The 24,277-nt window shown below is 57.1% G+C and overlaps 1 protein-coding gene and 1 long non-coding RNA gene across 8 annotated transcripts in view; one reads left to right on the top strand and one right to left on the bottom strand.

Moving 5' to 3' along the window:
- Nucleotides 1-1,003: 1,003 nt before the first annotated feature.
- On the bottom strand, nt 1,004-3,123 carry LOC309647538. Its single transcript, XR_014256157.1, has 2 exons — nt 2,737-3,123; nt 1,004-2,413 (listed from the first exon to the last, which is right to left on the bottom strand). It is a non-coding gene; the product is annotated as an uncharacterized lncRNA (long non-coding RNA).
- A 2,727-nt stretch (nt 3,124-5,850) lies between these two features.
- MCF2L (MCF.2 cell line derived transforming sequence like) overlaps nt 5,851-24,277 on the top strand; it is a 130,736-nt gene continuing 112,309 nt past the window's right edge. For 2 of the 7 annotated variants that reach the window (XM_082434963.1, XM_082434951.1), the window contains exons 1-2: nt 5,853-6,141; nt 11,914-12,086. In XM_082434963.1, coding sequence (XP_082291089.1) covers nt 11,918-12,086 — 169 coding nt within the window. In that variant the 5' untranslated portion in view covers nt 5,853-6,141; nt 11,914-11,917. Of the gene's footprint in view, nt 6,142-9,492; nt 10,632-10,940; nt 11,327-11,913; nt 12,087-24,277 lie in introns of those variants that run through there. The other 5 variants (XM_082434955.1, XM_082434956.1, XM_082434944.1 and 2 more) reach the window with 5 other exon arrangements.

Genomic DNA, 24,277 nt, shown 5'->3' with positions numbered 1-24,277 from the left:
TGGGAGGGACCGGCTCAGGCCTCTGGCTTCACCGGGCACAGTTCTAAACTGGGGGCTTTTTTCCCGGCTCCCAAACACCATGAAACAAGCACACAGCCGGGGCGAGTAACTCACCCTGAGTGGGTGACCTTGGCTGTCAGACCAAACGCCAGCAGCCAACACAGCTACAGACGCTACAGGAAGCAGATGCTGCAGGTGAGTCGGAGCCCCGGGGCTGCTGTTCGCTGTGGTCCGGTGTCCACCTGCCTCAGGTGACCCAAACGCGTGACCGCGCTAACCTCGGCAGCCGCGAGGGGCGCGCCGGCCTTCCAGAGCGGGTGAGGGCACCCTCGCCTGAGGCTCTGCAGGGGTGCAGCCAGCTTGCGCGCCCGTGTTCCGTGGTCACAGCCCTTTATTCTGCTGGGCCGTCGTACCCCAGCTCGATCACACCCACGTTATTACGCTTCCTCTTTCACGGAAAGATCTTAGAAACACATAACTTCTCAATTCCTTTTTTTTTTTAATTAGAATATAATAAACAGTATTAAACTTAATACATTTAAATCTTTTCATCTTAATCATCACTATAAATTCTATTATAATTGTAATGCTGTATTATGGCTATAAAATTATAGAAAACAAAATTGAATTCATATTAATCTCGTGATTATTTCTTCTAATTTTTTTTTTTTTTTTGGCTGTGTTGGGTCTTTGTTGCTGCACGCAGGCTTTCTCTAGTTGCGGTGAGCGGGGGCTACTCTTCGTTGTGGTGCGCGGGCTTCTCATAGCAGTGGCTTCTCTTGTTGCTGAGCACGGGCTCTAGGCGTGCGGGCTTCAGTAGTTGTGGCACGTGGGCTCAGCAGTTGTGGCTCGCGGGCTCTAGAGCACAGGCTCGGTAGTTGTGGCGCACAGGCTTAGTTGCTCCACGGCATGTGGGATCCTCCCAGACCAGGGCTCGAATCTGTGTCTCCTGCGTTGGCAGGTGGATTCTTAACCACTGTGCCACCAGGGAAGCCCTGTAATCTTTTTTTTTTTCACACACACTGTATTTTATTTTTACAAGAGATAAATCAACTAACACCAAGCATTGTAAATGGATGACCACAACAAAAGCAACAACGATTGCAATTACCAAACACAAAACACACTCATACTATGTCATAATATTGACATTCAGTCCAGTAATCCTCCACTGTAACAGCTCCTTTACTTTGCAGTGAAAATTGATTTGTATATTTTTTGCCTCTGAGTCCTTGTGGGATTTTTTTTTTTATTCAAACAGAAAGTCACAAAAATTAAAATCATCCTCATCAGTTCACTCAGTCCCATGTAATTAATTTTTTTTCATCTTGATCTTTTGTTAGCACTTTTATGAATTCATCAGTTTTCCATTAGAGTTCTGAAAATGCTTATTCATTCAGTTCAGCAGTATAGGCAGTTACCTCTCAATTCCTTTCTTGCACTAAGGGGATACCACTAAAACTGTATCATCGTATTAACTTCCCCAGGGAAAATGCTAACCCCTTTGTACATTTTTATTATTCAGGCCATTCGAATAATTCAGGAGCATTTAATTAGCAACTTTCTAATTCCTCATCGAGGTACATTAGTCGTAATCAATCCTGACGGAGGCCCAGCAGAAATCGAGAGATGCAGCATCTTTAATCAGATGAAGAATTTCTTACTCAAGACATCAAACCCCACAACTAGTGGACAGGTGTCATGTCTAAAGGCGATCTTGAGTCAGCGCTTGATACCCAGAGAAATTTACACTCAATGCCCCACACAGCACGTTCTTCACATTCTTCAAGGCCCCCGTCTCTTCGTTACATCGTGTTGTGTGCTCCGCTGACCCAGCAGCAAGGTACGAGAACTCATAACACCCCAGAAGCCATGAGAAGGGCTGTACCCGGTACCTGAGGGGCCTATGACAGACCCTGCCCCAATTTATTTGTTAAAACTTTAATGAGAAATATGGATTACTAGATGTATTACTTATTAAGAGTATGTATTATCCTTTAAAATTAGTTATCCAGGGACTTCCCTGGCGGCGTAGTGCTTAAGAATCCGCCTGCCAATGCAGGGGACACGGGTTCGAGCCCTGATCCGGGAAGATCCCACATACCGTGGAGCAGCTAAGCCCGTGCGCCACAACTACTGAAGCCCGCGCACCGCAACGAAGAGTAGCCCCCACTCGCCGCAACTAGAGAAAGCCCGCGTGCAGCAACGAAGACCCAGCGCAGCCAAAAGTAAATAAATAAAATAAATTAATTTCAAAAAATAGTTACACAACATCATAATTTGAAAAAGTCCACTCATCAATGCTCTTATTAACTTGGTTTTTACTTGATCCAAAGAGAGAGAGAGGGTTGTAAAATAAGAATAAAATTTCCTCTGAGACTCAGTTTCAGTACCTTTAGAATTTTAAAAAGACCTACTGTAGGGCTTCCCTGGTGGCGCAGTGGTTGAGAATCTGCCTGCCGATGCAGGGGACACGGGTTCAAGCCCTGGTCTGGGAGATCCCACATGCCACAGAGCAACTAGGCCCGTGAGCCACAACTACTGAGCCTGCGCGTCTGGAGCCTGTGCTCCGCAACAAGAGAGGCCGCGATAGTGAGAGGCCCGCGCACCGCGATGAAGAGTGGTCCCTGCTCGCCGCAACTAGAGAAAGCCCTCGCACAGAAACGAAGACCCAACACAGCCATAAATAAATAAATAAAAGAACATGAATTTCTAAAAAACAAAAAAACAAAAAACCTACTGTAGAGTCTCAAAATATAAGCTAAGTATCAAAATAAACATGGTGCTTTAATTAGCCAAGACTTTGTCTTGTTTATGAATGATCACAGTTCCCAAATCCTTATAAACTAGTTGAGCAGAAAATATATTTGTTGTTAGGGACATGAAGGCTAAAAACACAGACCACTGACAGACACTGAATGTATGAAACCTGAAGACTGGCTATTATTGTAGCACTTGTAGGTCGTCTTACAACAATTAAGAGGAGGTCATTCCATGTGGACAGGACAGTGTGAAAGAATTACCAGGCAGCACAGTAAAGCCATTTGGAAGAAAATCTGTGTCTCCTGTTCCCTGGGGCTGTGGTGGCCCACGGCTCAAACACAGGAACTGACTGTCCCTCAGTCCCCAAAGCAGAAGTCTGAGGTCAGGCTGGCTCCCTCGGGGCTGGGAGCGGGGGTCCGCTCCTGGGGCTCCTGGAGACCCTGTCCCTGCTTCCATCAGGCGGGCGTTCCCCTGTGCCTGTCTGTATCCCAACGTCCCATCTTTATAAGGACGTCCGTCACGTTGGGTAGGGGCCCACGCTGATGACGTTATTTTACATTAGTTGTGTCTGTAAAGACCTTATTTCCAAATAAGGTCACATTCTAAAGTGCCAGGGGTTAGGATCTCAACATACCTTTCTGGGGAGACACAATTCAACCCATCAGTCTGTTTGGGGGATCCGCGGCAGGGCACTCGGGGCGACCACGGAGGCTGTACCCTTGGGATGCGCGTGGGGAGGGAGCAGCAGAGGGCGGGGGGCCCACACGGGCCGGTGTTCACAGCCCGACTGATCGGTCCAGCGCAGCACCCAGCATGGGGCCTGGGGCCTTGTCGCTGCCTGAATAACTCCCCGGCACGGGAGGCTCAGGGCCCTGCCCGCCCCGCCCGGCCCCGCAGCAGAACCCGGGCACTGGGCCGGAGGTGCCGCAGCTCAGGAGGAGCGGGGGAGGGAGGGTCGGGGCCAGGATGCTGACGACTGGGGGCCCCGTTGGTCCTCCCCGACAGGTTGGGTCTCTGACGCCCTCGGGATGGGGTAGGCAGCCCCCCAGCCCCCCAAAGGGATGGCCCCTCAGGGCCCCTCAGGACTCCAGAGGAGCAGGTCCCGTACCTGGCCTCCCGCGTGTCCCAGGGGACCCCAGGCTTACGGAGAGCGGGGCGGTTCTCCCCGCTCGGGTGTTATTACTTCCTTTAATACAGACTTCTTTGTGGGAGCAACGCTTTCCACAAAGGATTTAATCTCAAGCGGCAAAGTTCCAACCTCCCCGAATGGCCATCAGCACCGTGACCAAGCGGGGACGCCGTCCCAGGACGCCCCCCCACACCTGCCGGGCGCCCGCGGGCCCGAGGCTGCTCAGTCTCCAGGCCGCGAGCCCCGCCTCTGGGGAGCCCACGGGGCCACGGCCCTGCATGCGCCGCAGGCCCTGCTCTGCCGCACCCTTGGGGCTGACCCTGTGCGGGAGCGGAGGCTCCTCGGGCGAACAGTCCCTTATAACTCAGCTCCTCGGGGCTCTTTCTACAACCCCATTTGTGATGCTAATTTCCTTGTGCTTCCCCGGGGCCTCGGGGCCTTGAAAGCCGGGAGAGTCGGCACAAAGGGCTCACTAGGCCCTAAAGGCCGCCGCCAGCAGGGCGCCCGCCGGGCTTTTGTTCTGGGGATTCGCTCCCCCTGAGTTACGGCGACTTTAATGAGCCCTGACCATTGCTAAGAGCACAGGGGTCTTGGGGCTTTGTGCCCCGTGTCCTGTGTCCTCCCCATGTCGCTCACCACATCCCGAGGCAGAAAGCCTTCACGGGGAAGGAACGGGGCTCCAGGCTCGCTGGCCTGTTTCCGGGTGCGGGCGACTGAGATGGGGACCCAGGACCCTTCACGGGACGCCCGCCTTGGGGCAGGTGGGCTTCAGGCCGGAGTCTGTGCTGCCCGGCCGTGGGAGCTGAGCCTGCAGATGCCCTGACCGGGGTCGAGCGGGTCAGCGACTGCTTCCCCTCGTTTCTGCACCAGCGGTGCTGTCTGTCTGCACGTCTCGTAGAGAACCCCTCCCGCGCGGGCTCGCCGCCGGGCTGCCTCTCTTTGGACTTTCACGGCTCCGGTAAGTGATACTCAAACAGCCTCTGGGAGGGCATCCCCGTGACCCAAGTCCTCGGTGTGTCATGGGAAAGAGGGACGCGGTCTTAACCGTTCAGGACCCCACGCTGGCACCTCTGACTGGTCTCGAGGCCCTTTGAGAAGAGGCACCTGTCTCCAACCCTGGCAGGTTCTTGGGGGCGTTTCCAGTGGACCCCTCCACCCCCCTTCTGCGGAGGAAGCCATCCAGCTGGGGGAGTTCCCTGCCTTTACCGTCCTGTCCCCTCAGGCCACCCTCCTTCTGCAGCAGCCGCCGCTGCGCCCGTGAAGGAGCTGGTGTCCTGTCTACCCAGGAGCCCTGCCCTCCGCCGCACCCATCCCGTGGGGGGAGCGCCTGCCCGCCCGGCCCGGCGCCCCAGCCTCCGCCTGGGCTCCGGGACGCCGGTGTGCAGTGCACGCGGACTTGCAAGGCGACGGTGCGTGGCAGCGGGAACCGCACTTTGAGGGGAAGGTCCTTCAGAGGCCCCGCCCCGCCTCCCCGGGGGCGCCCTAGAGCCTTTGGGGTTCATGTTGGCCACCTTCGTGGCAGAGGCCCGCGCTTGTTTTACTCACATTTCCCACCGTGACCCACTAAATGCAGACGTGTTAAAGCCCCAACTAAAATAAAGTTTATACCCAGGTCAACATTTGGGATGCTTCAGCCCTTCTGTGCACCTCAATTTTCCGAGTTCTCCTCGGGAACTTGTGTGTGCCCTGAACTCTGGAAGACCCAAGGGTGAAAAGGCGGGCGCCTTCCTTTTCCTTGCAAACGCGGCCGCAGGGTCGGGGACCCCCGCGGCCGGCCCTCCGCGGGGCGGCTCATCCACGAACCACTTCCTGCCCTGGGATCCGCACACCCGGAGCCCGGTCCGAGCAGCTCGCGGGCGACGCCCATCTCGACCCACGGGCAGCGGCACCTGCCCCACGCAGGCCGACTGGGGCGCGTGGGGGGAGCGTGCGGACACGCGGGGGGAGGGGCGGGGCGGGGCTCGGAGGCTCCTCCCCTCCCCGCGTCCCCCGGCCCCGCCCACTCGGCTCCGCTCCCTCCGCGCTGTCCCCTCCCCCACCGCTCCCTTTACTCCAGACCCTCCTCCCTCCTCCTTCCCCTGCCCTCCGCCACTCTCCTGCCGCCGCCGGACCAGCCCTCCACCCCACCGCCCTCCTGCCCTCCCTCCCCTCCCCTCTCCCCTCCCCCAGGCCGAGGGGGAGCGGCGTCAGCGCGGGCACCTGCGGGTGGAGGCCGCGGACGCGGGGAGGACGGGCCCACGGCCGGGCAGGTGTGTGGGGCTGGAGAAGAGGGGAGGGGGGCCGGGCAGGTGTGTGGGGCTGGAGAAGGGGGGAGGGGGGCCGGGGGAGGGCGCTCGGTCAGCTCCTGGAGGCTCCGCTCGCCTCCCGCCCCCGCCCCCGCCCAGCGTGCGACCCCTGAGAGCCCTGGGGATGCCGGCCCGCCCGGAGCGCGGGCTCCACGCGCACAGACGCCCCTCCCCACTGCCGGGGCCGGGGTCCCGCACACCGCGGCGGGTGTCACTCCCAGGCCTTCTCCTGCAGGGTTCCCTCCGCGGAGGAGCCGTCCTCCAGGCTCTGCAGACCGCCAGCATGTGCCGGGACAGGTGTGATAGGGGCGGCTGGGGCGTGGGTGCCCCCCTGACTCTGCCCTTCCTGGCCGGGCAGCGGGAGTGGCGTGGCCCCAGTCTGGCTGTTTTGCTTTTCAGCGGGGCCGCAGAAGAGTAGGCTCTGCAGTTTAAAAATAATGCCGTTTGCTCTTTCAACTCCAGAGACTATTGCTGCCAGTTTTTAAAAACCACACTTTGTTGCCTTTCTGTAGCGCTAGACACTTAAATAGGAGCCGGGCGGGAGCTGGAGACTCTCCTAAAAAGGAGACTTTTTTCTGGAGCAGGTGCAGCCTCTTAACTTCACTGAAAGCGTCCCCATCCGGGGCCACGTGGCTCGCCCTGCCCCTATGGACCGCCCGCGAGCCCTGCACGGGGAAGGGGTTAAGGTGACCCTGAGACAGGCAGGATGTGTGGGGTGGCCGTGGGAGGCCCCAGGATGTGTGACCGCTGGGAGGGGCAGAGCCAAGCCACAGAAATAGAAGTGCGTCTCCCAGGGGCTGCTGGTGCTGGAGTGTCTGCCGTGGGCCCCAGGCCGGCAGGGGACCCCGCTGGGCAGGTAGGTGAGGGGCGGGGGCCCTGGGGAAGGAGCCCTTGCGCTGGAGGGTCTTCTAATATGCAAATCATCGGTGAAATGACCAGCCCAAAGCTGGTTTGGGGACCTGCTTTCTGAGCTCTGCTCCAGCCTCCTGGGACCCACTGCAGCAGGAGAGACCACCCCCACGGGGGACAGAGGGAGTCCTGCCCTGCGGTCCTGGGGGGGCAGCCAGGCGGGCCTCTCTGGGGTGAGTCAATCCGGGAGGGATAGGAAGAGAGAGTTTTCAACTCTATTTTAGGACCCCCGCCCCCTGGGCCAGGGGCACCCTCCCAGGTCGTGGCCCCACAGTCTGGGCAGGCGCCAGTGCAGCTGTGGTGGGAACACCCAGGCCTCTGTGGCCTCAGCCCCGCCCCGTGTGATGCCTCCCCCGGCGGCCAGGACTGTTGTGCGAAAGGCTGTGACGAGAGAGCCGAGGGCCCTACGCACCGGAAGCCTGGTTACAACCCTCCTGGCTACAGCTTCAGGCAGACCCTTTCCAGCGTGGTGGAGGCGCCGTCTTCGTACAAGAGACCCTCGGAACAGGAGGAGGGCGGCAGTCTAACTCGTCAAGGTGATCGGATTTGCGGAGCTCGGCGACAAGAGGACTTCTGTGCTTGAAATGCAGCTTGAAATCCCGTCTTTCTCCTGAATTTGAGTGTCTTCACTCCCCCCCCCACACCCGCCGTCATTGCTGGGCTTCTATTGAACTCAGGTCCTCAGGTCAGCGGTAACTGTAATCAGTGGTCCAAGGTCAGCTTTCCACGAGACCCTCTTTCTGAGTCTGGGGCTCCGCTGTGAAAACTGGACATTTATCTGGGAAGCAGCATCCTGGTGTCTAGAAGTGAAATTACAGTCACTTGGAAAGAAGAGCTTTCTGCCGATTGGCATTTAAGTACCTTTTGTAAAACAGCGAAAAACCTGAAGTTGAAAGGAAGGTTACTGGAGTACTTGTGTGATGGAAATAAACTGGCCTGGAATGTTACAGATTCGGATTCGCAGCATCTGGCCACCAGCTTGGTTGATTTGGTGCTATTTTAAGAGGCTCTGGGGGAAGAAGTTAGAAGTGTAACAGTAACGCTGACAGGAAGGTGATGTTCTGTTCTACGTGAAGCTCAGCCTCTTGTTCTCAGGTTCACTCATTCCACCCTCATCTGAGCCCAGGAGGGCCTGGCTGAAGCTCTTACCTGACAGACGAGAGACGCTGGGCTGAGCGCGCGCGCCCTGAACCCGGCCGAGGGCGTACAGGGCTGCATCTGGAGCCGCCCGAGCGATGCTCGGTCCACTCGTCCCTTGGAGGATGCAGTTGGCTGGGCCCCGCGTCCGGAGAAGGCACCACGGGCTGTGCAGTCGGCGTGGGGTGGGTGGCCGGCTGCACTGCCAGCCGCGTGTGGGGTCTTCGTGCTGGCGGAGCCGGCCCGTAGTACCCTCGCCTTGGGGACGGCTGCGTCCTGTGTCCTCTGGGCCTCCCCAAGTAGAAGGCTGGGGACTTCCAGCCCACAATGGGATTGTGGACACTCCATGTCTACCGAGAAACTCGTGCACATCTGGAGCCGGACCCTTCACTTTGTGGTCAGGGGCCCCTCCTGAAGCGCCTCACCAAGCATCAGGGCAGCCCCGGTCAGCTCCAGGATCCCCAGGAAACCCGGCCCTCCGCAGAACCTCCCAGCATCTCTTTGGCGCCCAAAGGACCAGTCCCTCCGCAGCTCCACGGAGGTGAGCAAGGAGCCGTCCAGGGTCCGTCTGCAGCGCCTGCACCAGGATGGGTAACCTTTGGGACGTGTCAGGTGAAGTGTGGATGTAAGTCACCGTTGGGGCATTCCGTCCAATCTGTTGAGAAAGTGAAGAACTTTATTCAAATTACCGAGTTGAAACAAAGACAAAAATCTGAACAACTCAAATAGGAAGGTAATGGTGTGGACGCCAAAGAGCGTACAGCTGGAAGGACTTGACATCTTCTCAGACTCCTTCCTCCTCACTTGTCTGTGTCTCATTCCGAGTTCAGGGCTGGAGAAGGAGCACAGCGGGCCTGATTCCCGCGGGGAAGGCCCTGCCCTTGTCCCACAAAATGGGCCTGAGGGGCAGGGAGGGCGGGGCGGGGTGGAGATGGAGACTTCACCTCCCTTGAGGGTTGCCCGTCCCAGGCACCGAGTTGGACAGCCCCTACCTCCCTTCCTGGTGCCCTAGACGGTGCGGTGGGTGTGAGCGCAACGGAGCCCCGCTGCCCCGTGGCTGTGGTCCATGAACAAACCGCTCTTCCAGGCTGCGAGCTCCCTGGGTTGGGGCTGCCCTGTGTCCGCGCCCTCAGCACCCAGGGGGACGAAGCAGGTGTGCAGGGAGTGCTGGCTGAGCAGGTGGCAAGCCAGGGAAGCTCCTGGGGTGGACGTCGCCCGGTGCTTGGCCGTGTCTAGCCGCCGGGTGACCGAGTTCTCATCTGTGCGCAGGACACCTGGAGCTCGGAGGCCAAGACCAGACGTGGGCCCGTGTCGTCTCTGTCCTAGCTGCTTGTCAGGGCTTTTTCGGTGGGAAACAGGGCATCGAAAGGCACCGACAGAGTTTGGTGCTCTGTGGTCACGCCAGCCTGGAGATTTTTACAGTGAACAGAGGGTAACGGCAACCCACGTGGGCCTAATGTCTGGGCTTGTCCTCTGCGCCTTGGACTGTGGGAAGCGCAGAGCTGGAGAAACCGCCCTGTCTCCTGGCCTGTCTCTGGAGGGACGTTTCAGCACCTCTGCTGAAACGACGCTGGGATGCTCCTGTCCACGCAGCTGGAGAAGTAAAATCCCGGTGGAAGGCAGAAGCCCCGCCCTCCCTGGGCCCCTGGCACCAGCAGCCTTGGGGCCGGAGGCTGACCGCAGGGAGGGGGGTAGCCCTGGACCGTGTCCTGTGGAAGCGGGATGCTCACCTGTCCTCTAGCCGGGTCAGGCGAAGGGCACGTTTCTTCTGTTTCTCAGAACAAACTCGTTAAAAGCAAACCTTGGATCTTGCACGTGTGTCTTGAGCCTGAGTGGCCGCTGATACTTAACAACAGCGCCTTCTTGGGTTGGTGGAAGGGCTGTCCCGGAGTGGGGGGGGGGGGACATCGTGGCCACTGGGGACAAATGTGAGGCAGACACACCGGCCTTTTCTGTTCCTTCTGGAGGTTTGAGATCACGATCGGCCTGCTCGTGTCGGAAATTCTCTGAGTAGAATTTAGAAGAAAAGAGGACAAAAGAGGGTTTGGGGTTTTGTTTTGTTTTTAGCTAGGGAAATTTCTCTTCCTACTTTTAAATGTCAAAACTAGACCGAAGCCACCAGAAGTCTGTAGCCCCGGGTCTGACTGTGCTCGGTGTCTGTGCCTTCCCGAGCGCCTGCCTGGCCTGGGTTTCTCGGAAAGATGCAGCAGGACCCGAGGACCAGGGCCGAGGGCTGAGGTCCTGCCGGAGGAGACGGTGTGGGATGTGGCTCCCTTGTCTCTTGTCACCAGGAAGGTCTCTCATCATAGGGTCACGCAAACGGGTTTAATAAAACGTTACAGGGATCTGAAGACATGCCTGGAAAAGTGACACGAAGACTCGTGTGGGTAACGGATAAAACAGACAAGGTACTGACGGAGGCAGTGTTGATAAAGACAAAGGGATGTGCCTTTGAGGCTGTGGGAGCCCAGTGGGGTTGTAGGTTTTGGCAGGAAGAGGAGGGGATGGGAGGAAACGCCACCTGTCCTTGTTAGTGTGGGGTTGGTGGAGCCCCAGGGTTTGGGACCTGAACTGTGTGTCCCCCGCCCTGTGGCAGCCCCTTCCCCCCTGGAATGATGGTCGAGGCTCCGAGCCGTGGTTCTCATGTAGGCGGCCCATTGGAACCCCTCCCTGGGGCCGCTGGCAGTGGTGGGCTCGTGAACGGTGCTGGGCGTGGGCTGGCATCGCGCGGCCAGGTGGCCAGGGAGGACCTTGGGGGAGGGGCTTCAGGGAAGGGCACGAAGGGGGAGATGTGGGAACAGGAGGGTCATCTAGAGTAGCTGGGCGGCCTTTCCCGTGTCCAGGTGGCCTCCTCCACGGGCTAGTGAGGGTTTGCTGTGGGGTGTGGCTGGAAGCAGGACAGGCCACCTGAGTGGAGAAAGCAGCTGAGCAGCTGCCATGGGACCCCAAGCAGAATTTATCCAAGTTGAATTATTTACATCTTTATTCTTAAGGAAGGGGCCCAGCCAGGTCGTAAGCCAATGAGCCATAAATATGCCAAAAAACCGAGTACAGAAAGGAGTCGTCTGTGATTACCTACTGGCGGAGAGCATCTACCCAGCAGGTGATGTCACCCGGCTTCTGTTTGAAATATAGTCACTAGCTGTCTCTTTCGATCCAAGATTGCCTCCAAAAGACTTGATCTGAGTTTCTTAACCAAATTTTCACTGCAGGAGTAAGACTTGAATGTTTGTCCTGGCACTCGGATGGCATTCTCTACCTGGGGGGTTGGAGGTGTTTCCAGCGCAGGTGGCAGCGGCTCTGAAAGTTTGCCAGTTCAGTGGATTCGACTGTGACATTGAAACCAGGAGAACCAGGGGCTGTTTTATCCTTGAAACAAGAGCCCAAATGTCAAGGGGAAAATCTAGGTTTTTCTTTTTCTTAAGCGCAGAAGTAAATAATATTTTTGCTTGTGCCACGTGTTATTCCATTTCGGCGTTATAAAAGAAGGCCGCTTCTTTAACTGAACGTTGACACGGTAGAAATTCACTGGAGAAGAATGACTTGAATTCTAAATAACCTGCATCCATTTCAGAATAAACACTGCTGCAGGCTGTATCTGGTGATTTGGGTTTTGTTCAGAGAAACACGGCTGATGTCTTTGGCTGCGTGAGCTGCATTTCCTTTTAAAACCTGTTTTTCGCTCTGCAGACTCATGTTTGACTGTTGGAGGTTCATCCTGTGCAAGGAGACTGGAGGTGACGATGGTCCTCCCGTGCGAGGGCCCAGTGAGGCCAACGAGGAAGAAGGTGACCCTCGGGTCGATGTGTCTGACGTCATCAGGCTCGTTCGAGACCAGCCGGGGGGGACGCCCACGCCCGCAGGTAGGGCCGCTGTACACCTCTGGGTCCTCATCGCGCCTCTGGTCCTCCCGGGGGGACCGACGTGTTTCAGATCTGGGGGAACAGTGCGCCTTGGCCTCCCGGGTCGCCTGCCGGTGGGGGCGGGGCCGGGCTGGGTCCAGGGGCCGCCCCTGCCCTCGTGCGGGTGACACGTCACCTCTGCACGCTTGCCCGTTTGGCCTCCTGGCAGTCGACCCGCTGAGGCTGGCTCCGGTGGGACCACGAGAAGCACGTGTCTGGGTTTTAGACGGAGCACGGCGCTCCCCCAGGGCCCTGTTCCCGGCCTTCACTTCAGCTTCAGAACCACCCACGCTGTCGTTTGGATTTGGCACCTTGTCAGACTGAGGTGGTGCCAGGCTTGTACTGGTCACCACAGCAGTGGCCCAGGCCCGTGGGACACACTGGGCGGCGCCCGCCCGCCCTCCTCGGAGCTCGGCCTGATCCCTGGTCCAGGCCCGGGCCACCTTTCTTCCTGTTCCTGGCCGTCCTGAGCGCTCTCCCACACCTCCTAGTGGAGGAACGTAGCTCCTGTTCCTAGTTTTGCCTGTGTTGAATCATTTGTTGCCATTCCTTCCCAAGCTGACTCCCGAAGTAGTTTTCCCTGGACGAGGGACACGCGCGCACGGCCACCCGAGGTCCGGTGGTAATCTGCTGGTGAGCGCGCTGGCCTGGGCCATGCCGTCCCCCTGGGGCTGGGCCATGATGCCCCCCTGGGGCTGGGCCATGCCGTCCCCCTGGGGCTGGGCCAGAGCCCAAAGCCAGAGACTCATGCGGGAACTTGGGTAACAGTTCTTCCTGCTCTGCCGCTGGAGCTTTCTCGGCCCCGAGCTGGTTCCCGTGATGGCTTGGACAGCTGGGGCTCAGGGCAGTGCTGTCGTCCTGAGATTCTGCTGAGTCCCCGGGTCGCCAGCTCACGGCTGTGTCCTGGGCTCCGTCCTGCTGCGGGCGTATGGGGTATGAAGTCTGCATGTGTCAGAACTTAAGTTTTTGAAATCAGTACGTTAGATTTTTATTGTGGTAAAATGTACATAACATAAAACTGGCCATTTCAACTCTTTAAGTGTGCGGTTCGGGGGCATGAAGTACATTCACATTGTTGTGCAACCATCACTGCTGTCCACTCTGAACTTTCTCACCTTCCCAAACTGAAGCTCTGTCCCCTCCCCCAGCGTGGGCCCCACTGTCCACTTTCTGTCCCCGTGAATCTGACTCCTTCAAAGACCTCGTGTCCGTGGAGTCAGACAGCGTCTGTCTTCTTGTGGCTTCTTCCAGCCAGCACAGAGGACTAAGGTGTCCCTCTTCCAGGACAACACACGTGCCCTGGAGGCCCGTCTGTGTTGTGTCACACAGTCGGGGTCGGTGCTTCGCTCCTCAGAGCTGAGTTCTGTTCCCTCGTGGGGATGGTCCACGCTGTTGACCCGCTGTCTGCTGAGACACTTGGGTGGCGTCCATCTTTTGGCCGCTGTGAATAGCATTGCTGCGAACAAGGTACACGGCTGTCTGCCCGAGGCCCTGCTTCCTGTTCTTTGGGCGCATCCCCAGAAGTGGGATTGCCGGTCATGAAAGCGTTCGCTGGTTTTGAAACCAGAAGGGAAGCTGGTTTCCTCCTGTCGAGCTGGGTGACGGTGAGGTGAAGGGCTGATCTGTCTGGTCCCACTTGCAGACTCCGCATCAGCAGACTCTGGTCTTGGAGAAGGTCAGGGGGGCTGGGCCGGGCTGCGTGAACACCGGTGAGCTCGATGTGGCCAGGGGGCCTTCCCCCTCCCTCCTCCCCGTCCTCCACACAAGGCCTTCGTGTCCACACGCCAGGTCCCTGCGCGCTCCTGCTGCCGCCCGTGCCTCGGAGCCGGCGGGTGATGGGTCTGCACCGTCTGCCCTGGCTGTGCACGCGCCACGTACGGAGGACAGTGGGCCTGCAGCCGCGGTCGGCGTGGCCCCGATCTCACAAGCAGGCTGCGGGGCGCGAGGCTGCATTTGCCTGGAAACGTTTGCTCGTGTTTCCGAATGCCTGCTGTCCTCGTACAGCCTGAGTTTGGGAGCAGGAAGGGGAGCTGAGAAGGCATAGCAGTTTCCGTGTCACAGCAGAGACGAAGGGGCAAGACCACCACCATCGCCGTGCAGGGCACCGCCGTTTCCTGTTTAGAAAGTTCTGTCTGTCCTGATCGGTTAATAGTGTCTTTAGTGATGCCAAAACGCCACCTACAATATTCGTTGAATCGTGAAGTTGCTGTTGTTTGGGTCAAAAACCTTAGAATATCGGTAATTGCTCGTAGCTGAACCCAACACCTTAGTGCATCTACGGTGTAAGATCCTTCAGGATTCTGGGGAGGGGGCTCCTGAGGAGGGGGGTCGGAGGAGCCTCAGGGAGGGGCCCTGGGCCATTCACATTTCTGGGGAGGGGGGTTTGCAGAAACAATTCGCTTGGGCTGAAAATGCATTTCAGAAAAGGGGAAAATGACCACAAGAAAGTGATGCTTGGAGAGAAATTGGCTTCTTGTCTGTCCCCAGTGTTTCGGGCCTGGGTGGTGGTTGCAGTTTAAGGAGAACGAGTGACTTTCCACGATCGCGGCCCTCTCGGGGGTCAAGCTGTGCAGAATTGGGCGGCCGTCGCGCTCGCGGTTTCCTGGTTCTTGTCTCCCGAAGCTCATTCTCTCTCTCGGGACCGTCCGTACTTTCCTGGGAGCCTTGTGGTGTTGCCGAGCCTCCCAAACGAGCCAAGAACACCCGGCCCGGTCCGTCTGTTCCTTGTTGTTGTGTGCGTCTCGAGGGGGACGTTCTCAAAAGACAAACACGCTGTTTGTGGAAACGGAGCTCCTGGTGTTACCGTAAAGGATTAACTTCTCATTTTTAACCTTTCCTGATCCGTTGGTCTTTATTTGGACTTTTTATATTAGCCAGGAAGCTAGAAGGAGTTCCTTTTTGTTTTAGGAACTGTGTTTTCGAGAACACAGCACCATTCATGAATTTACAAATATTGGGAGACGAGCTGGTGTGTTGCAGGTTGACGCTGGGAGCAGATCATCTTCTTAGGGCAGCTGCCGGGGGGCCAGGGCCAGGTGAGGCAGCCGGGGGATGGGGGGAGGTCTCAGGGTAGAAGGGCCCCGAGCGGCCCCGAGCTGATCAACCCCCCGGCCACCTTGCAAAGCCTCGGGGATTCCAGGGGAGTCCTCTGTCCCCCAGCGTCTCCTGCATGCTCTTCTCAGGGAGTTGACTTGGTGTGTCCCATCTTTACTTAGCACGGACGGGCCGCGTCACCTAGAACCAGGAGTGACGGCTGAGCTGCTGGAGGAGGTTGTTCACAGGCCTGAGGATGCCTGGGGAGCCCGCAGCCCAGACCCGGAACCCCAGGACCCACCTCTGGCAGCCAGCACAGCACGCCCAGTAGCAGCGGCGAGTTTGTTACCGTTTCAGCAGAAACTTAGCGGGTTTTCTGTTTGACTCTGTGCTTTATAACACGTGCCGTATGACCAGGGTGACCAGTGGCCGCACCCTCCTGTGAGTGTGGCCAGCGGGTACAGGCTGCATCTCTCCTAGCCAGGAGGGTGACTGAGGGGCCAGCCTTTGCGCCCTTTGACCAGGTCCCACTGCCCAGAAATTCGTCCTCCCCTGGCCTTGCCCTGTGCTTGCTTAGAATCCTGCCTGCCTATCCAGGACTGGCAAACACCCTACCTGTTCCAGGAAGCAGTGCTCCCGGCGTCCCGCCTATCCTCCTCCCCTGGGGCTGCGCCTGCAACCCCATGACCCCGTGACCCCATGACCCCGCAGAGCGAGCGCTGCTCCTGTCTCTGGGCTCTGCATCACAAATCACCATGAAGATTAACCGAGAAGAACGAGAAAAAAAATTGCTGCAAAGATACGGCCTTTCTACACGTGGCTCCCCTACAAGGCAGGATCAGCGGGACAGACGTCTTGACAGAAACTAGAGCTTTAGGGATGACACGGGAGCACGAGAAACGCTGTCCTGTGAATAAACGGGAACGAGAAGTGTCAATTTCCCACGGGATCTCCTTTGTCTCTATCGTTACGGACAAAAATTTTACACCCACTGCTGGTAAGAATGCCTGTCCTTACAGCGGACCTGGAAATCAGGTTGATGGTGTGGATAAAAATCTTCAAGCATTTTGTTTTCAATCAGCAATCTCCACTTCTAGAATTTAAACTAAGGAATTAATTAAAAATTGTCATGAAGATTCATAAACAAAGATGTTCACCAGAGTCATTATTTATGATGATGGATATCTTGGGAAAAGCAAAATCACAGGATTGGGGGGGGGCGCGAAATCATTTAGTTGTCCGGTGATAGCTGCCCCATGTCTTATGCTCTAGGAAGTGATGCAGCCGATTATAAAACAATGCACTGTGACGGCGATTCTGTGAGCACAAAGTGTGTGTAGTTTTGATGAAAGACCTACGACGGGTGCCTCAGTGTATTTTTATCATGCATTCGCAGTTTTTTGTTTCCTCTGTTTTTCCGCATCAGGAAGCCTTACTGTCTCTGAGATACTCGTTTCCCAAAGCAGGACGTGAGCCTGGACCCTTTCGGCCCCAGGACCCACCTCCCATCCCACACTGACCCTGTTCCCGGGAGCGTATGCCCACGCGGGCGCTGTTTACACAGGAACTGTCCCCACTGCGTGGTCCCTTTGGGATGTGCCCAGCTTCTCCCGAGGGCAGGAGGGCACAGAGCAGCTTTGAAGGGAGGTTTGGTGGGAGGATTTTCCTGGGGGAGAAGCTAGGTATGGACAGAGCCCCGGAAAGCGGGGCTAGGCAGCACCCCACCCCCGCCATGCTCCCACCTCCCAGTCCCCTCCATTGGGTCACACCGTGGGCACAGCTGGCCAAGGTGTGACTGTCAGGCCTCCCATGGCGCAGGTTCCCCATGGCACAGGCTCCCCATGGTGCAGGTCCCCCATGGCGCAGGTCCCCTCACCCCTTTGCTGTCTGTGCTTTTGGAACCAGGCTGCTCTGTGCAGCCCATCCCAAAGGAGGGGACTATGTGAGACCATTGTATTTAAGCGTGTTTAATTAATTTTACTGGCCATCCGTTTCTGCTTCTGTCTCTATTTCTCGTGCTTTATTTCTCCTTTAAGAATCTTTTGAGCTCCTTCCTGATTCATTTATTTTTCATTCAGTTTCGGGGCATTAATGGAATGAACCTATTGATCTTTCCTGCCCCCCAACTCCCCGCCGCTCGGCGGGCACCTCCGTTCCCACACCCCTCGTTTCCTGGCACCGACTGGGCAGAACCAGAACTGTCCGCCTAGTCCCGCTCGTACTTGGGTGAGTGAGGACGGGCGTCGTGTGCCAACCGGGTGTCAACACAGCTGAACCGAGTGTACCAGCAGGCAGATCGTTTGATTCTCACTTCTCAGCCGTGAGCCTCGGTGAGCCCGAAGCCCTCGGGAGGCTGCTCTGTCTGCACGGACTGTCCAGGCCCGCTCTCTCCCCAGCCCAGTGCCCGTCCCCACCCTCACCCTCTCCTGCGGGCGACGCTGAGACCACCCCACACGGGACTGAATCCCTCGCGGGAGCGCCTTCCCACTGGTGCCACCCTTTCCACCTGCACCACACGCCTGCCTTCCTGGCTGTCACTGCCTGGACCTTTCCCTCCACCTGAGCCCCAGTTGACCACACCTGTGCCCTACCTGTGTCCCACCTTAACCTCACCTGTGTCCCACCTTAACCTCACCTGTGTCCCACCTGAGCCCCACCTCTGCCCCACCTGTGCCCCACCTGACCACACCTGAGCCCCACCTCTGCTCCACCTGTGCCCCACCTGACCACACCTGTGCCCACCTGTGCCCCACCTGAGCCCCACCTGAGCCCCGCCTGAGCCCCGCTTGAGCCTTGGTGCCCTCTTCCTCCCTCCAACGTCGCTCCATCTCCCCCTTGTCCTCCCTGCGTCTCTGGGTCTTCATTCTCTCTGCACCCACATCAGTTCAGAGGTGCTGTAGTGTCTCCCGCCCGAGAGCCTGCCCGCCGTCTGCACCCAGCCCCTCGGTGCCCTCGCAGTCCTGTGGCTGTGGGAACCATCCACATCGGGACGCCAGGTCGCCCTGAGCCCCACCTCTAGCTGCCTCCGCGGCGTCTCCGCCTGCAGGCCTTGCTGACTGCTTGCTCCACCCTCCGGCTTCTCCGTCAGTTCCCTGCCCCGCAGCCCCTGGAACCGCCTCTGGGGTCTCTGGGCTGCCCCTTGTCGTCGTGGACTCCGCGTCTCTGTGCTGTTCACTCGTTTATTCTCTCTCCATGTGCGTAGAGATGATTTGATTGATTCAGATTCATCTAAAATATACGAAATCCTACAACAGGAGTTTTAGTCTTCACTCATTTTCCCAATTGTATATTCTAATGGATGACCACCAGGTAAGGGTTTGCAATTTTTATATTAAAATGCCATTTTCAGGGAATTCCCTGGTGGTCCAGTGGTTAGGATGCTGCACTCTCACTGCCGAGGGCCCGGGTTCCATCCCTGAAGATCCCACAAGCCGCGCAGCACGGCCAGAAATAAGTAAAATAAAATAAAATGCCATTTTCATACCAAAAGTGTTTGGAACCATGGTTTTGCTTTGGAAGAAAATGCTTTGAAAACATAGAAAGCATATAAATTACAAGTTCTTAATGGTAATTCTTATCATATGTTTGTTTTCCCTGTGGACTGTATTTGTGGTCTTGTTTTAGCTGCTTTAAAATCTGATCTGGACATTTAGCCAGGCAACTTTTTCAGTTACTCCCTGAAAACAGAGAGTAATGAAACAGCATTCATTCATTTCATTGGCACCATCTGCAACTCTGAAATGCAATTTTTTATTTATTGAATTAAGTAGACCGTGAAATGTGTTCGAGATGCAATATTCCATTTCTCCATGCTTTGAAGGACCCAACAACTGGCATGATTTCTCTGTATAATTTCTCCTCCTTCAGATATCAAGGCTTGGCTGAATTACGCATCTTTAGTCATTTACTGTCCTTCTCTTCTTAAATAAACAGTCCTACCAGGTAGTTTGATGCCTCTTCAGGAAACGCCGTGTCTCCTAGTGTCTGACATCTCTCGTGAGTTTTGCCACCTCTCTTGACCTGTCCCCTGTGCAGCTGGGACCTTTTCTGTTTTCTGAGGTTAGAAGCGGGAAGGCGATCACGACACCTGGAGAGTTAGGCATTTAAGGGAAAGGGGGGTGTGGCCAACAAACCCAGGTGGCCTCGCTCACCTGCAGAGGGAAGAGCGTGGATTTGTGCATCGGGAAGTGGGAAGAGGGATCTGGGTCTTCAGGGCTCAGTTCTGAGGTCATCTGATGGAGGTACATTTTCTTTCTTGTGTTGGCACAAACACGGAAGAAAACTTGACCCGGCAAGCAGCTGTGCAGCCCGCGCGTGGGTGGTGCCTCCTGCACGTGTGTGTGGTCAGTTATGGGCACTCACGGGCACACGTGTCTCTTGGGCGGAGCTGGATCCCTGGGGTGCGGTTAACAGGACCCAGCAGCCTGGCTGCAGAGTCCGGACAGGTGTCTGCAGACAGAGGTGCCGGGACAGGCGGGGATCTGATGGATGCCCTGAGTACAGACAGCTGTTAGCCAGGGAGCAGCTTCACACCCGGGGGCAGGGGGACAGGGCCCTGGCTGGCCTGGGCTTTTGAGGGGGACAGAATTCAGTGGGTGGAGGGAAAGAAGAGCCCCCTCCACCCCCCCGGCTGAGGGCCGCGGTGCCTTGGGCCTGCTCATCTGCTCTGACAGATGAAGTGGGTGGAAACGGCGATTACCGCCTGCTGGGGGTGCTTGCCGAGAAGCAGGTGTTGGGAGACAGGACGGGAGGGTCAGAGCGGGGCGGGGAGGGGAGAGGTGCCCTCGCAGTGAGGTAGGTAAAGAAAAAGCTGCGCTGAGATCTGAGGACACTTAGACCTGATGACGGTTTCTAGGAAATACTGGGAACGGGGATCTCACTAAAGGCCGCCGAAGGCGAGTAACTGGCAGACTCCAGTCTGTGGGAAGCCTTACGTGACCCACGAAAAAGTTGCAGAGAAGGAAGAATTGGAGGAGAACCTGCAGGTCCGAAGAGCCGCCGGGAAGTAACAGCCAATCCAGTGTGTGAGCTGCACCGTGCGGGTCCCAATTCTAACAAACCCAGTGGGCTCAGAACACAGAAACGATATTTAAACTGAGAACTGTTAACCGCATCGTGGCCGCGCAGCTGTCGGCTGTCTCGTGTTTGTGTTTACATGGTGTGTCTGGTCTCCTTAGATCACACGGGGGCAGGGGCGGTGCAGCCCCCTTCCTGGGATGAGGAAGGCGCAGGGCGGGTTGGGCGCAGACACCCGCAGCCCTTACCCTGTGCTGCTGCTTCTGTACACATCTGAAGTTTCTCCTGTGGGCGGAAAACCCCCTGTAACGTGACTTGCGTGGCAGAGACCCCCGACTCGAGGCCACGACCGTGGGTCATCACGGTCCGGGCTGGTTCTCTGCCGGATCGCATCCCTGGGGACCGGCGGAGAGCGGGCTTCTTTCCGTCCAGCCGGGCCCACAGTTACTAGACCTGAATGCAGAGGAACGGTTTTCGCTTTTTCAGATAAATCTGGTGCATTTTTCCTCCTTAAAAAAAAGCCATGACAACTCTGCCCCGAGTGCGTTTTCAGCCGCAGCAGCAGGCACGGGGGACGGCCCAGTGTGCCCGTTGCTCGCGTGTGTGTGGGACCAGCAGCCGCAGGTCACGCGGGCGTGGCTGTGACACAGGGATGGGGCGGGTGTTGGAATGAGCCTGGAAGCTTCATGACCCTGCCCTGAGGGGGATGCACGAGAGTCGCCCTCGGGAAGAGGAGGGCTGCTGTCCCGAGTGACACCCCACCCCGGGGGTGTCCCCGACAGCTCCTGGCTCCAGGGTGCCGTCTGAGGTTGGTGCCGGGGACACAGAGTCAGAGACGCTAACTGGCCTTTGCGAGACTGACTCCGGGCCACCAGCGCCTGGAAGGACTCGCCCGGCCCCTGGACTCAGGTGCCAGCGGAGGCCGGGCTGGCCGTGGCCGTGGGCCGTTCGCCTTCGGGTTCGCTGTGCGTCCCCCTGTGGGCTTAACCTTTGCCACGGACGGCGGCCAGGCCCCGCGCGAGCCGAGGGGTGAGCTCCGGAGTCGCGGCGGCCCTCCCCGTCCCCCCGAGGGCACTGACTCCAGGGGGAGTCGGGAGGGGGATACGGGGCAGCAGGAAAAGCCTGCTCCTGGGCGGTTAGCGGAGTCGCTGCAGGAAAGAGCGGGAGCTGATGCGAGGCTCGTCCCGGGTTAACTCTCCGGCCCCCGAGGAGCCTGAGGAGCAGGCGGCGTCCATCTTGGCCCCCCGGGGCCGCACGTACCGCTCAGGGGACGCATCTGCGGGGACGGGCCTCGGCGGCCTGCGCTCACCGCCCGCCTGGGCCGCCGGCACCTGCTCGGCGCCTGCAAGGTGGACAGGGAGGCCCTGCCCCGGCCCAGGCAGCGGGTCTGTGCCCTGTCGGATTCGTCCTGTGGAGCCCCCCTTTGCTCAGGGGCCCCGTTTCCTGACGTCCTTTCCACTGGACGTTGACGCGCGATTCAGAACCAGCGGAGCCCGTCGGGGTGAGTGACGTGAGGGGTGCGGGATGTGGCGGCCGCTTTGAAGACGCTGGACAGTTTCTTCCAAAATTCTTACCACGTGATCCAGCGACCGCTCTCCTGTGTATCTACCCAGACGAGCTGAAAACTTATGTCCACACCAAACCTGCACGTGGATGTTTATGGCAACTTTATTCAGAGCAGCCGAGACTTGGATGCAGCCAGGGTGCCCTTCGGCAGGTGACAGATAAACAGATTGCGGTCCATCCGGCCGATGATTCTGTTCAGGGCTGAGAGGAAGTGAGCAGAGAGGATCTTAGGGCGAGTGAAACCATTCTGCACGGTTGTGGTGGTAGATGCAGGACATCACGTATCTGTCAACACCCAGAGACCTTTACAGCACAAAGCGTGAACCTCAGCGCATGCAAATGAAACAAACCACGGAGGGCGTCAGGGGTCTCAGGAGGCACACAGACGTGACAGATGTGTGGTCAGTAAAGGGTGGGTGACGTGCCGACGCGAGTGGCCTGGGGAGGGAGGGGGTCGGGACACAAGGGCCGAGGGACCCCCGGGTTTTGTTAGTGGCTTCCTCCCTGTTGTTATTAACAGTTAACGATTAGGCAGGAATGTTTGCCTGTTTGAAGTGTGGTGTTGAAGGACCTCTCCTGTCTTTATTTTTGAGGATGGCGTGAACAGGACGTGTGCTCTCAGTCCCCGACCAGTGACCCTCTGGGTGCAGGAACGTCACGTGTGGGAGGGGTCCCGGGGGCTGGTGCTGAGACACACGGACCGTCTCACGCCGCTGGGACCCGGTTGCCCTGGCATCCCCAGCGCTGGCCCCCCAGAGACTTCTAAACACCACCCCTGTTATGAACAGGCCGACCTTCCCGAGGGCCCTGGGCCGCTCCCCGAATTCTCAGTTCCGAGGTGTTGATGGGCCTTTTGAAAGTGGGACCAGTTTCCTGGCCCTGGACACGTTAGTGTTAGGGTTTGTGTTTCCCAACAAATAGACACTTTGGAAGATATGATAGGATCACATCACAAGGTCTAAGTTCAGCAAGGGGATGCCTCGTGTGCCCCCCAAGTTCATGTGTCAGAGTCCTGACCCCCAGCACCTCAAAATGTGACCTTATTTGGGAAAAGGGTTGTTGCAGATGTAACCAGGTAAGATGAGGCCTTACTAGAATGGGGTGGTCCTGATCCAACGTGACTGGTGTCCTCCTAAAAATGGGAAATTTAGACACACCCAGGGAGAAGAGACGCACAAAGGGAGAAGCCACGTGAAGATGAAGGCAGGATCAGGGTGATGCTTCTAGCAGGCAAGGATGCCAGGGACCAGCAGGAGCTGGGAAAGAGCCCGGGACAGACCCTCCCTCGTGGCCGCAGAAGGAGCCAGTCTGCCGGCACCTTGACCTTGGACTCCTGCCTGGAGACTCTGAGAGAACAGATCCCTGTTGTTGAAGCCGCTCAGTCTGTGGAACTCTGTTACAGTGGCCCCAGGACACTCATAGTTTTCCTGCTGGTCATCTGCTATTTAATGCAGTTACCAAGCTTTTGGTGAAAGCCTCTGATTTAGTGCTGGTTATTTGGAAGAATATGTTTTCGGGGTCGAAGTGAAGGAATCAATAAGACGGTGTGTGATTTATTCGCTGGTGGCAGAAAATTCGTGGACGCTTTGTCAGAAAAGATTTTCCTTAATCTGAAAACAATCTGAAATGTTTTGCTGGAAAACATTTGTGATTCAGCTGCTCTGGGAGATTATTTCTTAGATGTCTTTCTGCAAAGTACGGGCTGTAAATACTAAGTCCTCGAGCAGGACGATGGTTACACCTCGAGGTTACTGTTTCTCTAAAGTGAATTCTTTAAAACTCCAGTTTAAAAATTATCTAACGGAGTCAAATAAAGAGAACACAGAGGAAAAGTACCAGGTGGTGGACTTCTTCTTTGTTTGGGAGGAATGTAAGTGTTTGCCTGACACCCTGTTGGATAATCTTCGGGAGGTGAAGGCGGTGACTGTGCGTTTGTAAACCCAGGAGCCTCGTACCTGCTGCGGGGCCTTGACGGCAGATCCAGGAACGGAAGCTCGGGTGAGGTGACTCGGAGGAAAGGGGCCTTTGTTTAGTTTGAAACCAGAACAGCCACTTTGAAACTTGACCACATTCCTGACCTCAGCCCATCCTTGTGTCCCCTGTTTAGTATGAAATGTCCACGTTTTGTGTGGCTTATCCAACAGCTGGGCCACGTGTTGCACATACTGACTTGCTCTCCGGAGCACCGCAGAGGCAGGTGTGGGAGGACCGTGGCGGGGGTCTCCCTGGAGGGCGGCGGCCGCATTGGGGGCTGGGGAGGCTGCCCCAGGTCCCTCGTGCACAGGACAGGAGGAGGGACAGCACAGAAACGGCACAAAATGTCAGCGGCCGCAGCTTTCAAGGAAGAAAAATCAAGCACGTGGAAGAAAGAAAAATGTCACCTTTGAGTTTCAATTTCCAGACGCATCTGTGAACTTCACTGAACAGCAGATAAAGAATTTGTTTTACGCTCTGAGGAAAGTAAGGCCAAATCACGTCCTTGTCGTTTGAGGGCCGCACCTGGGAGCCAGGTGGGAGGGGCAGGAACAGATCCGCTG

This window comes from Balaenoptera physalus (assembly GCF_965194825.1).
Source record: "Balaenoptera physalus genome assembly, chromosome: 18".
Classification (NCBI taxonomy): Eukaryota; Metazoa; Chordata; class Mammalia; order Artiodactyla; family Balaenopteridae; genus Balaenoptera; species Balaenoptera physalus.
The sequence above is the reverse complement of the archived record's forward strand: the minus strand, read 5'-3'. Positions and strand labels throughout refer to the sequence as shown.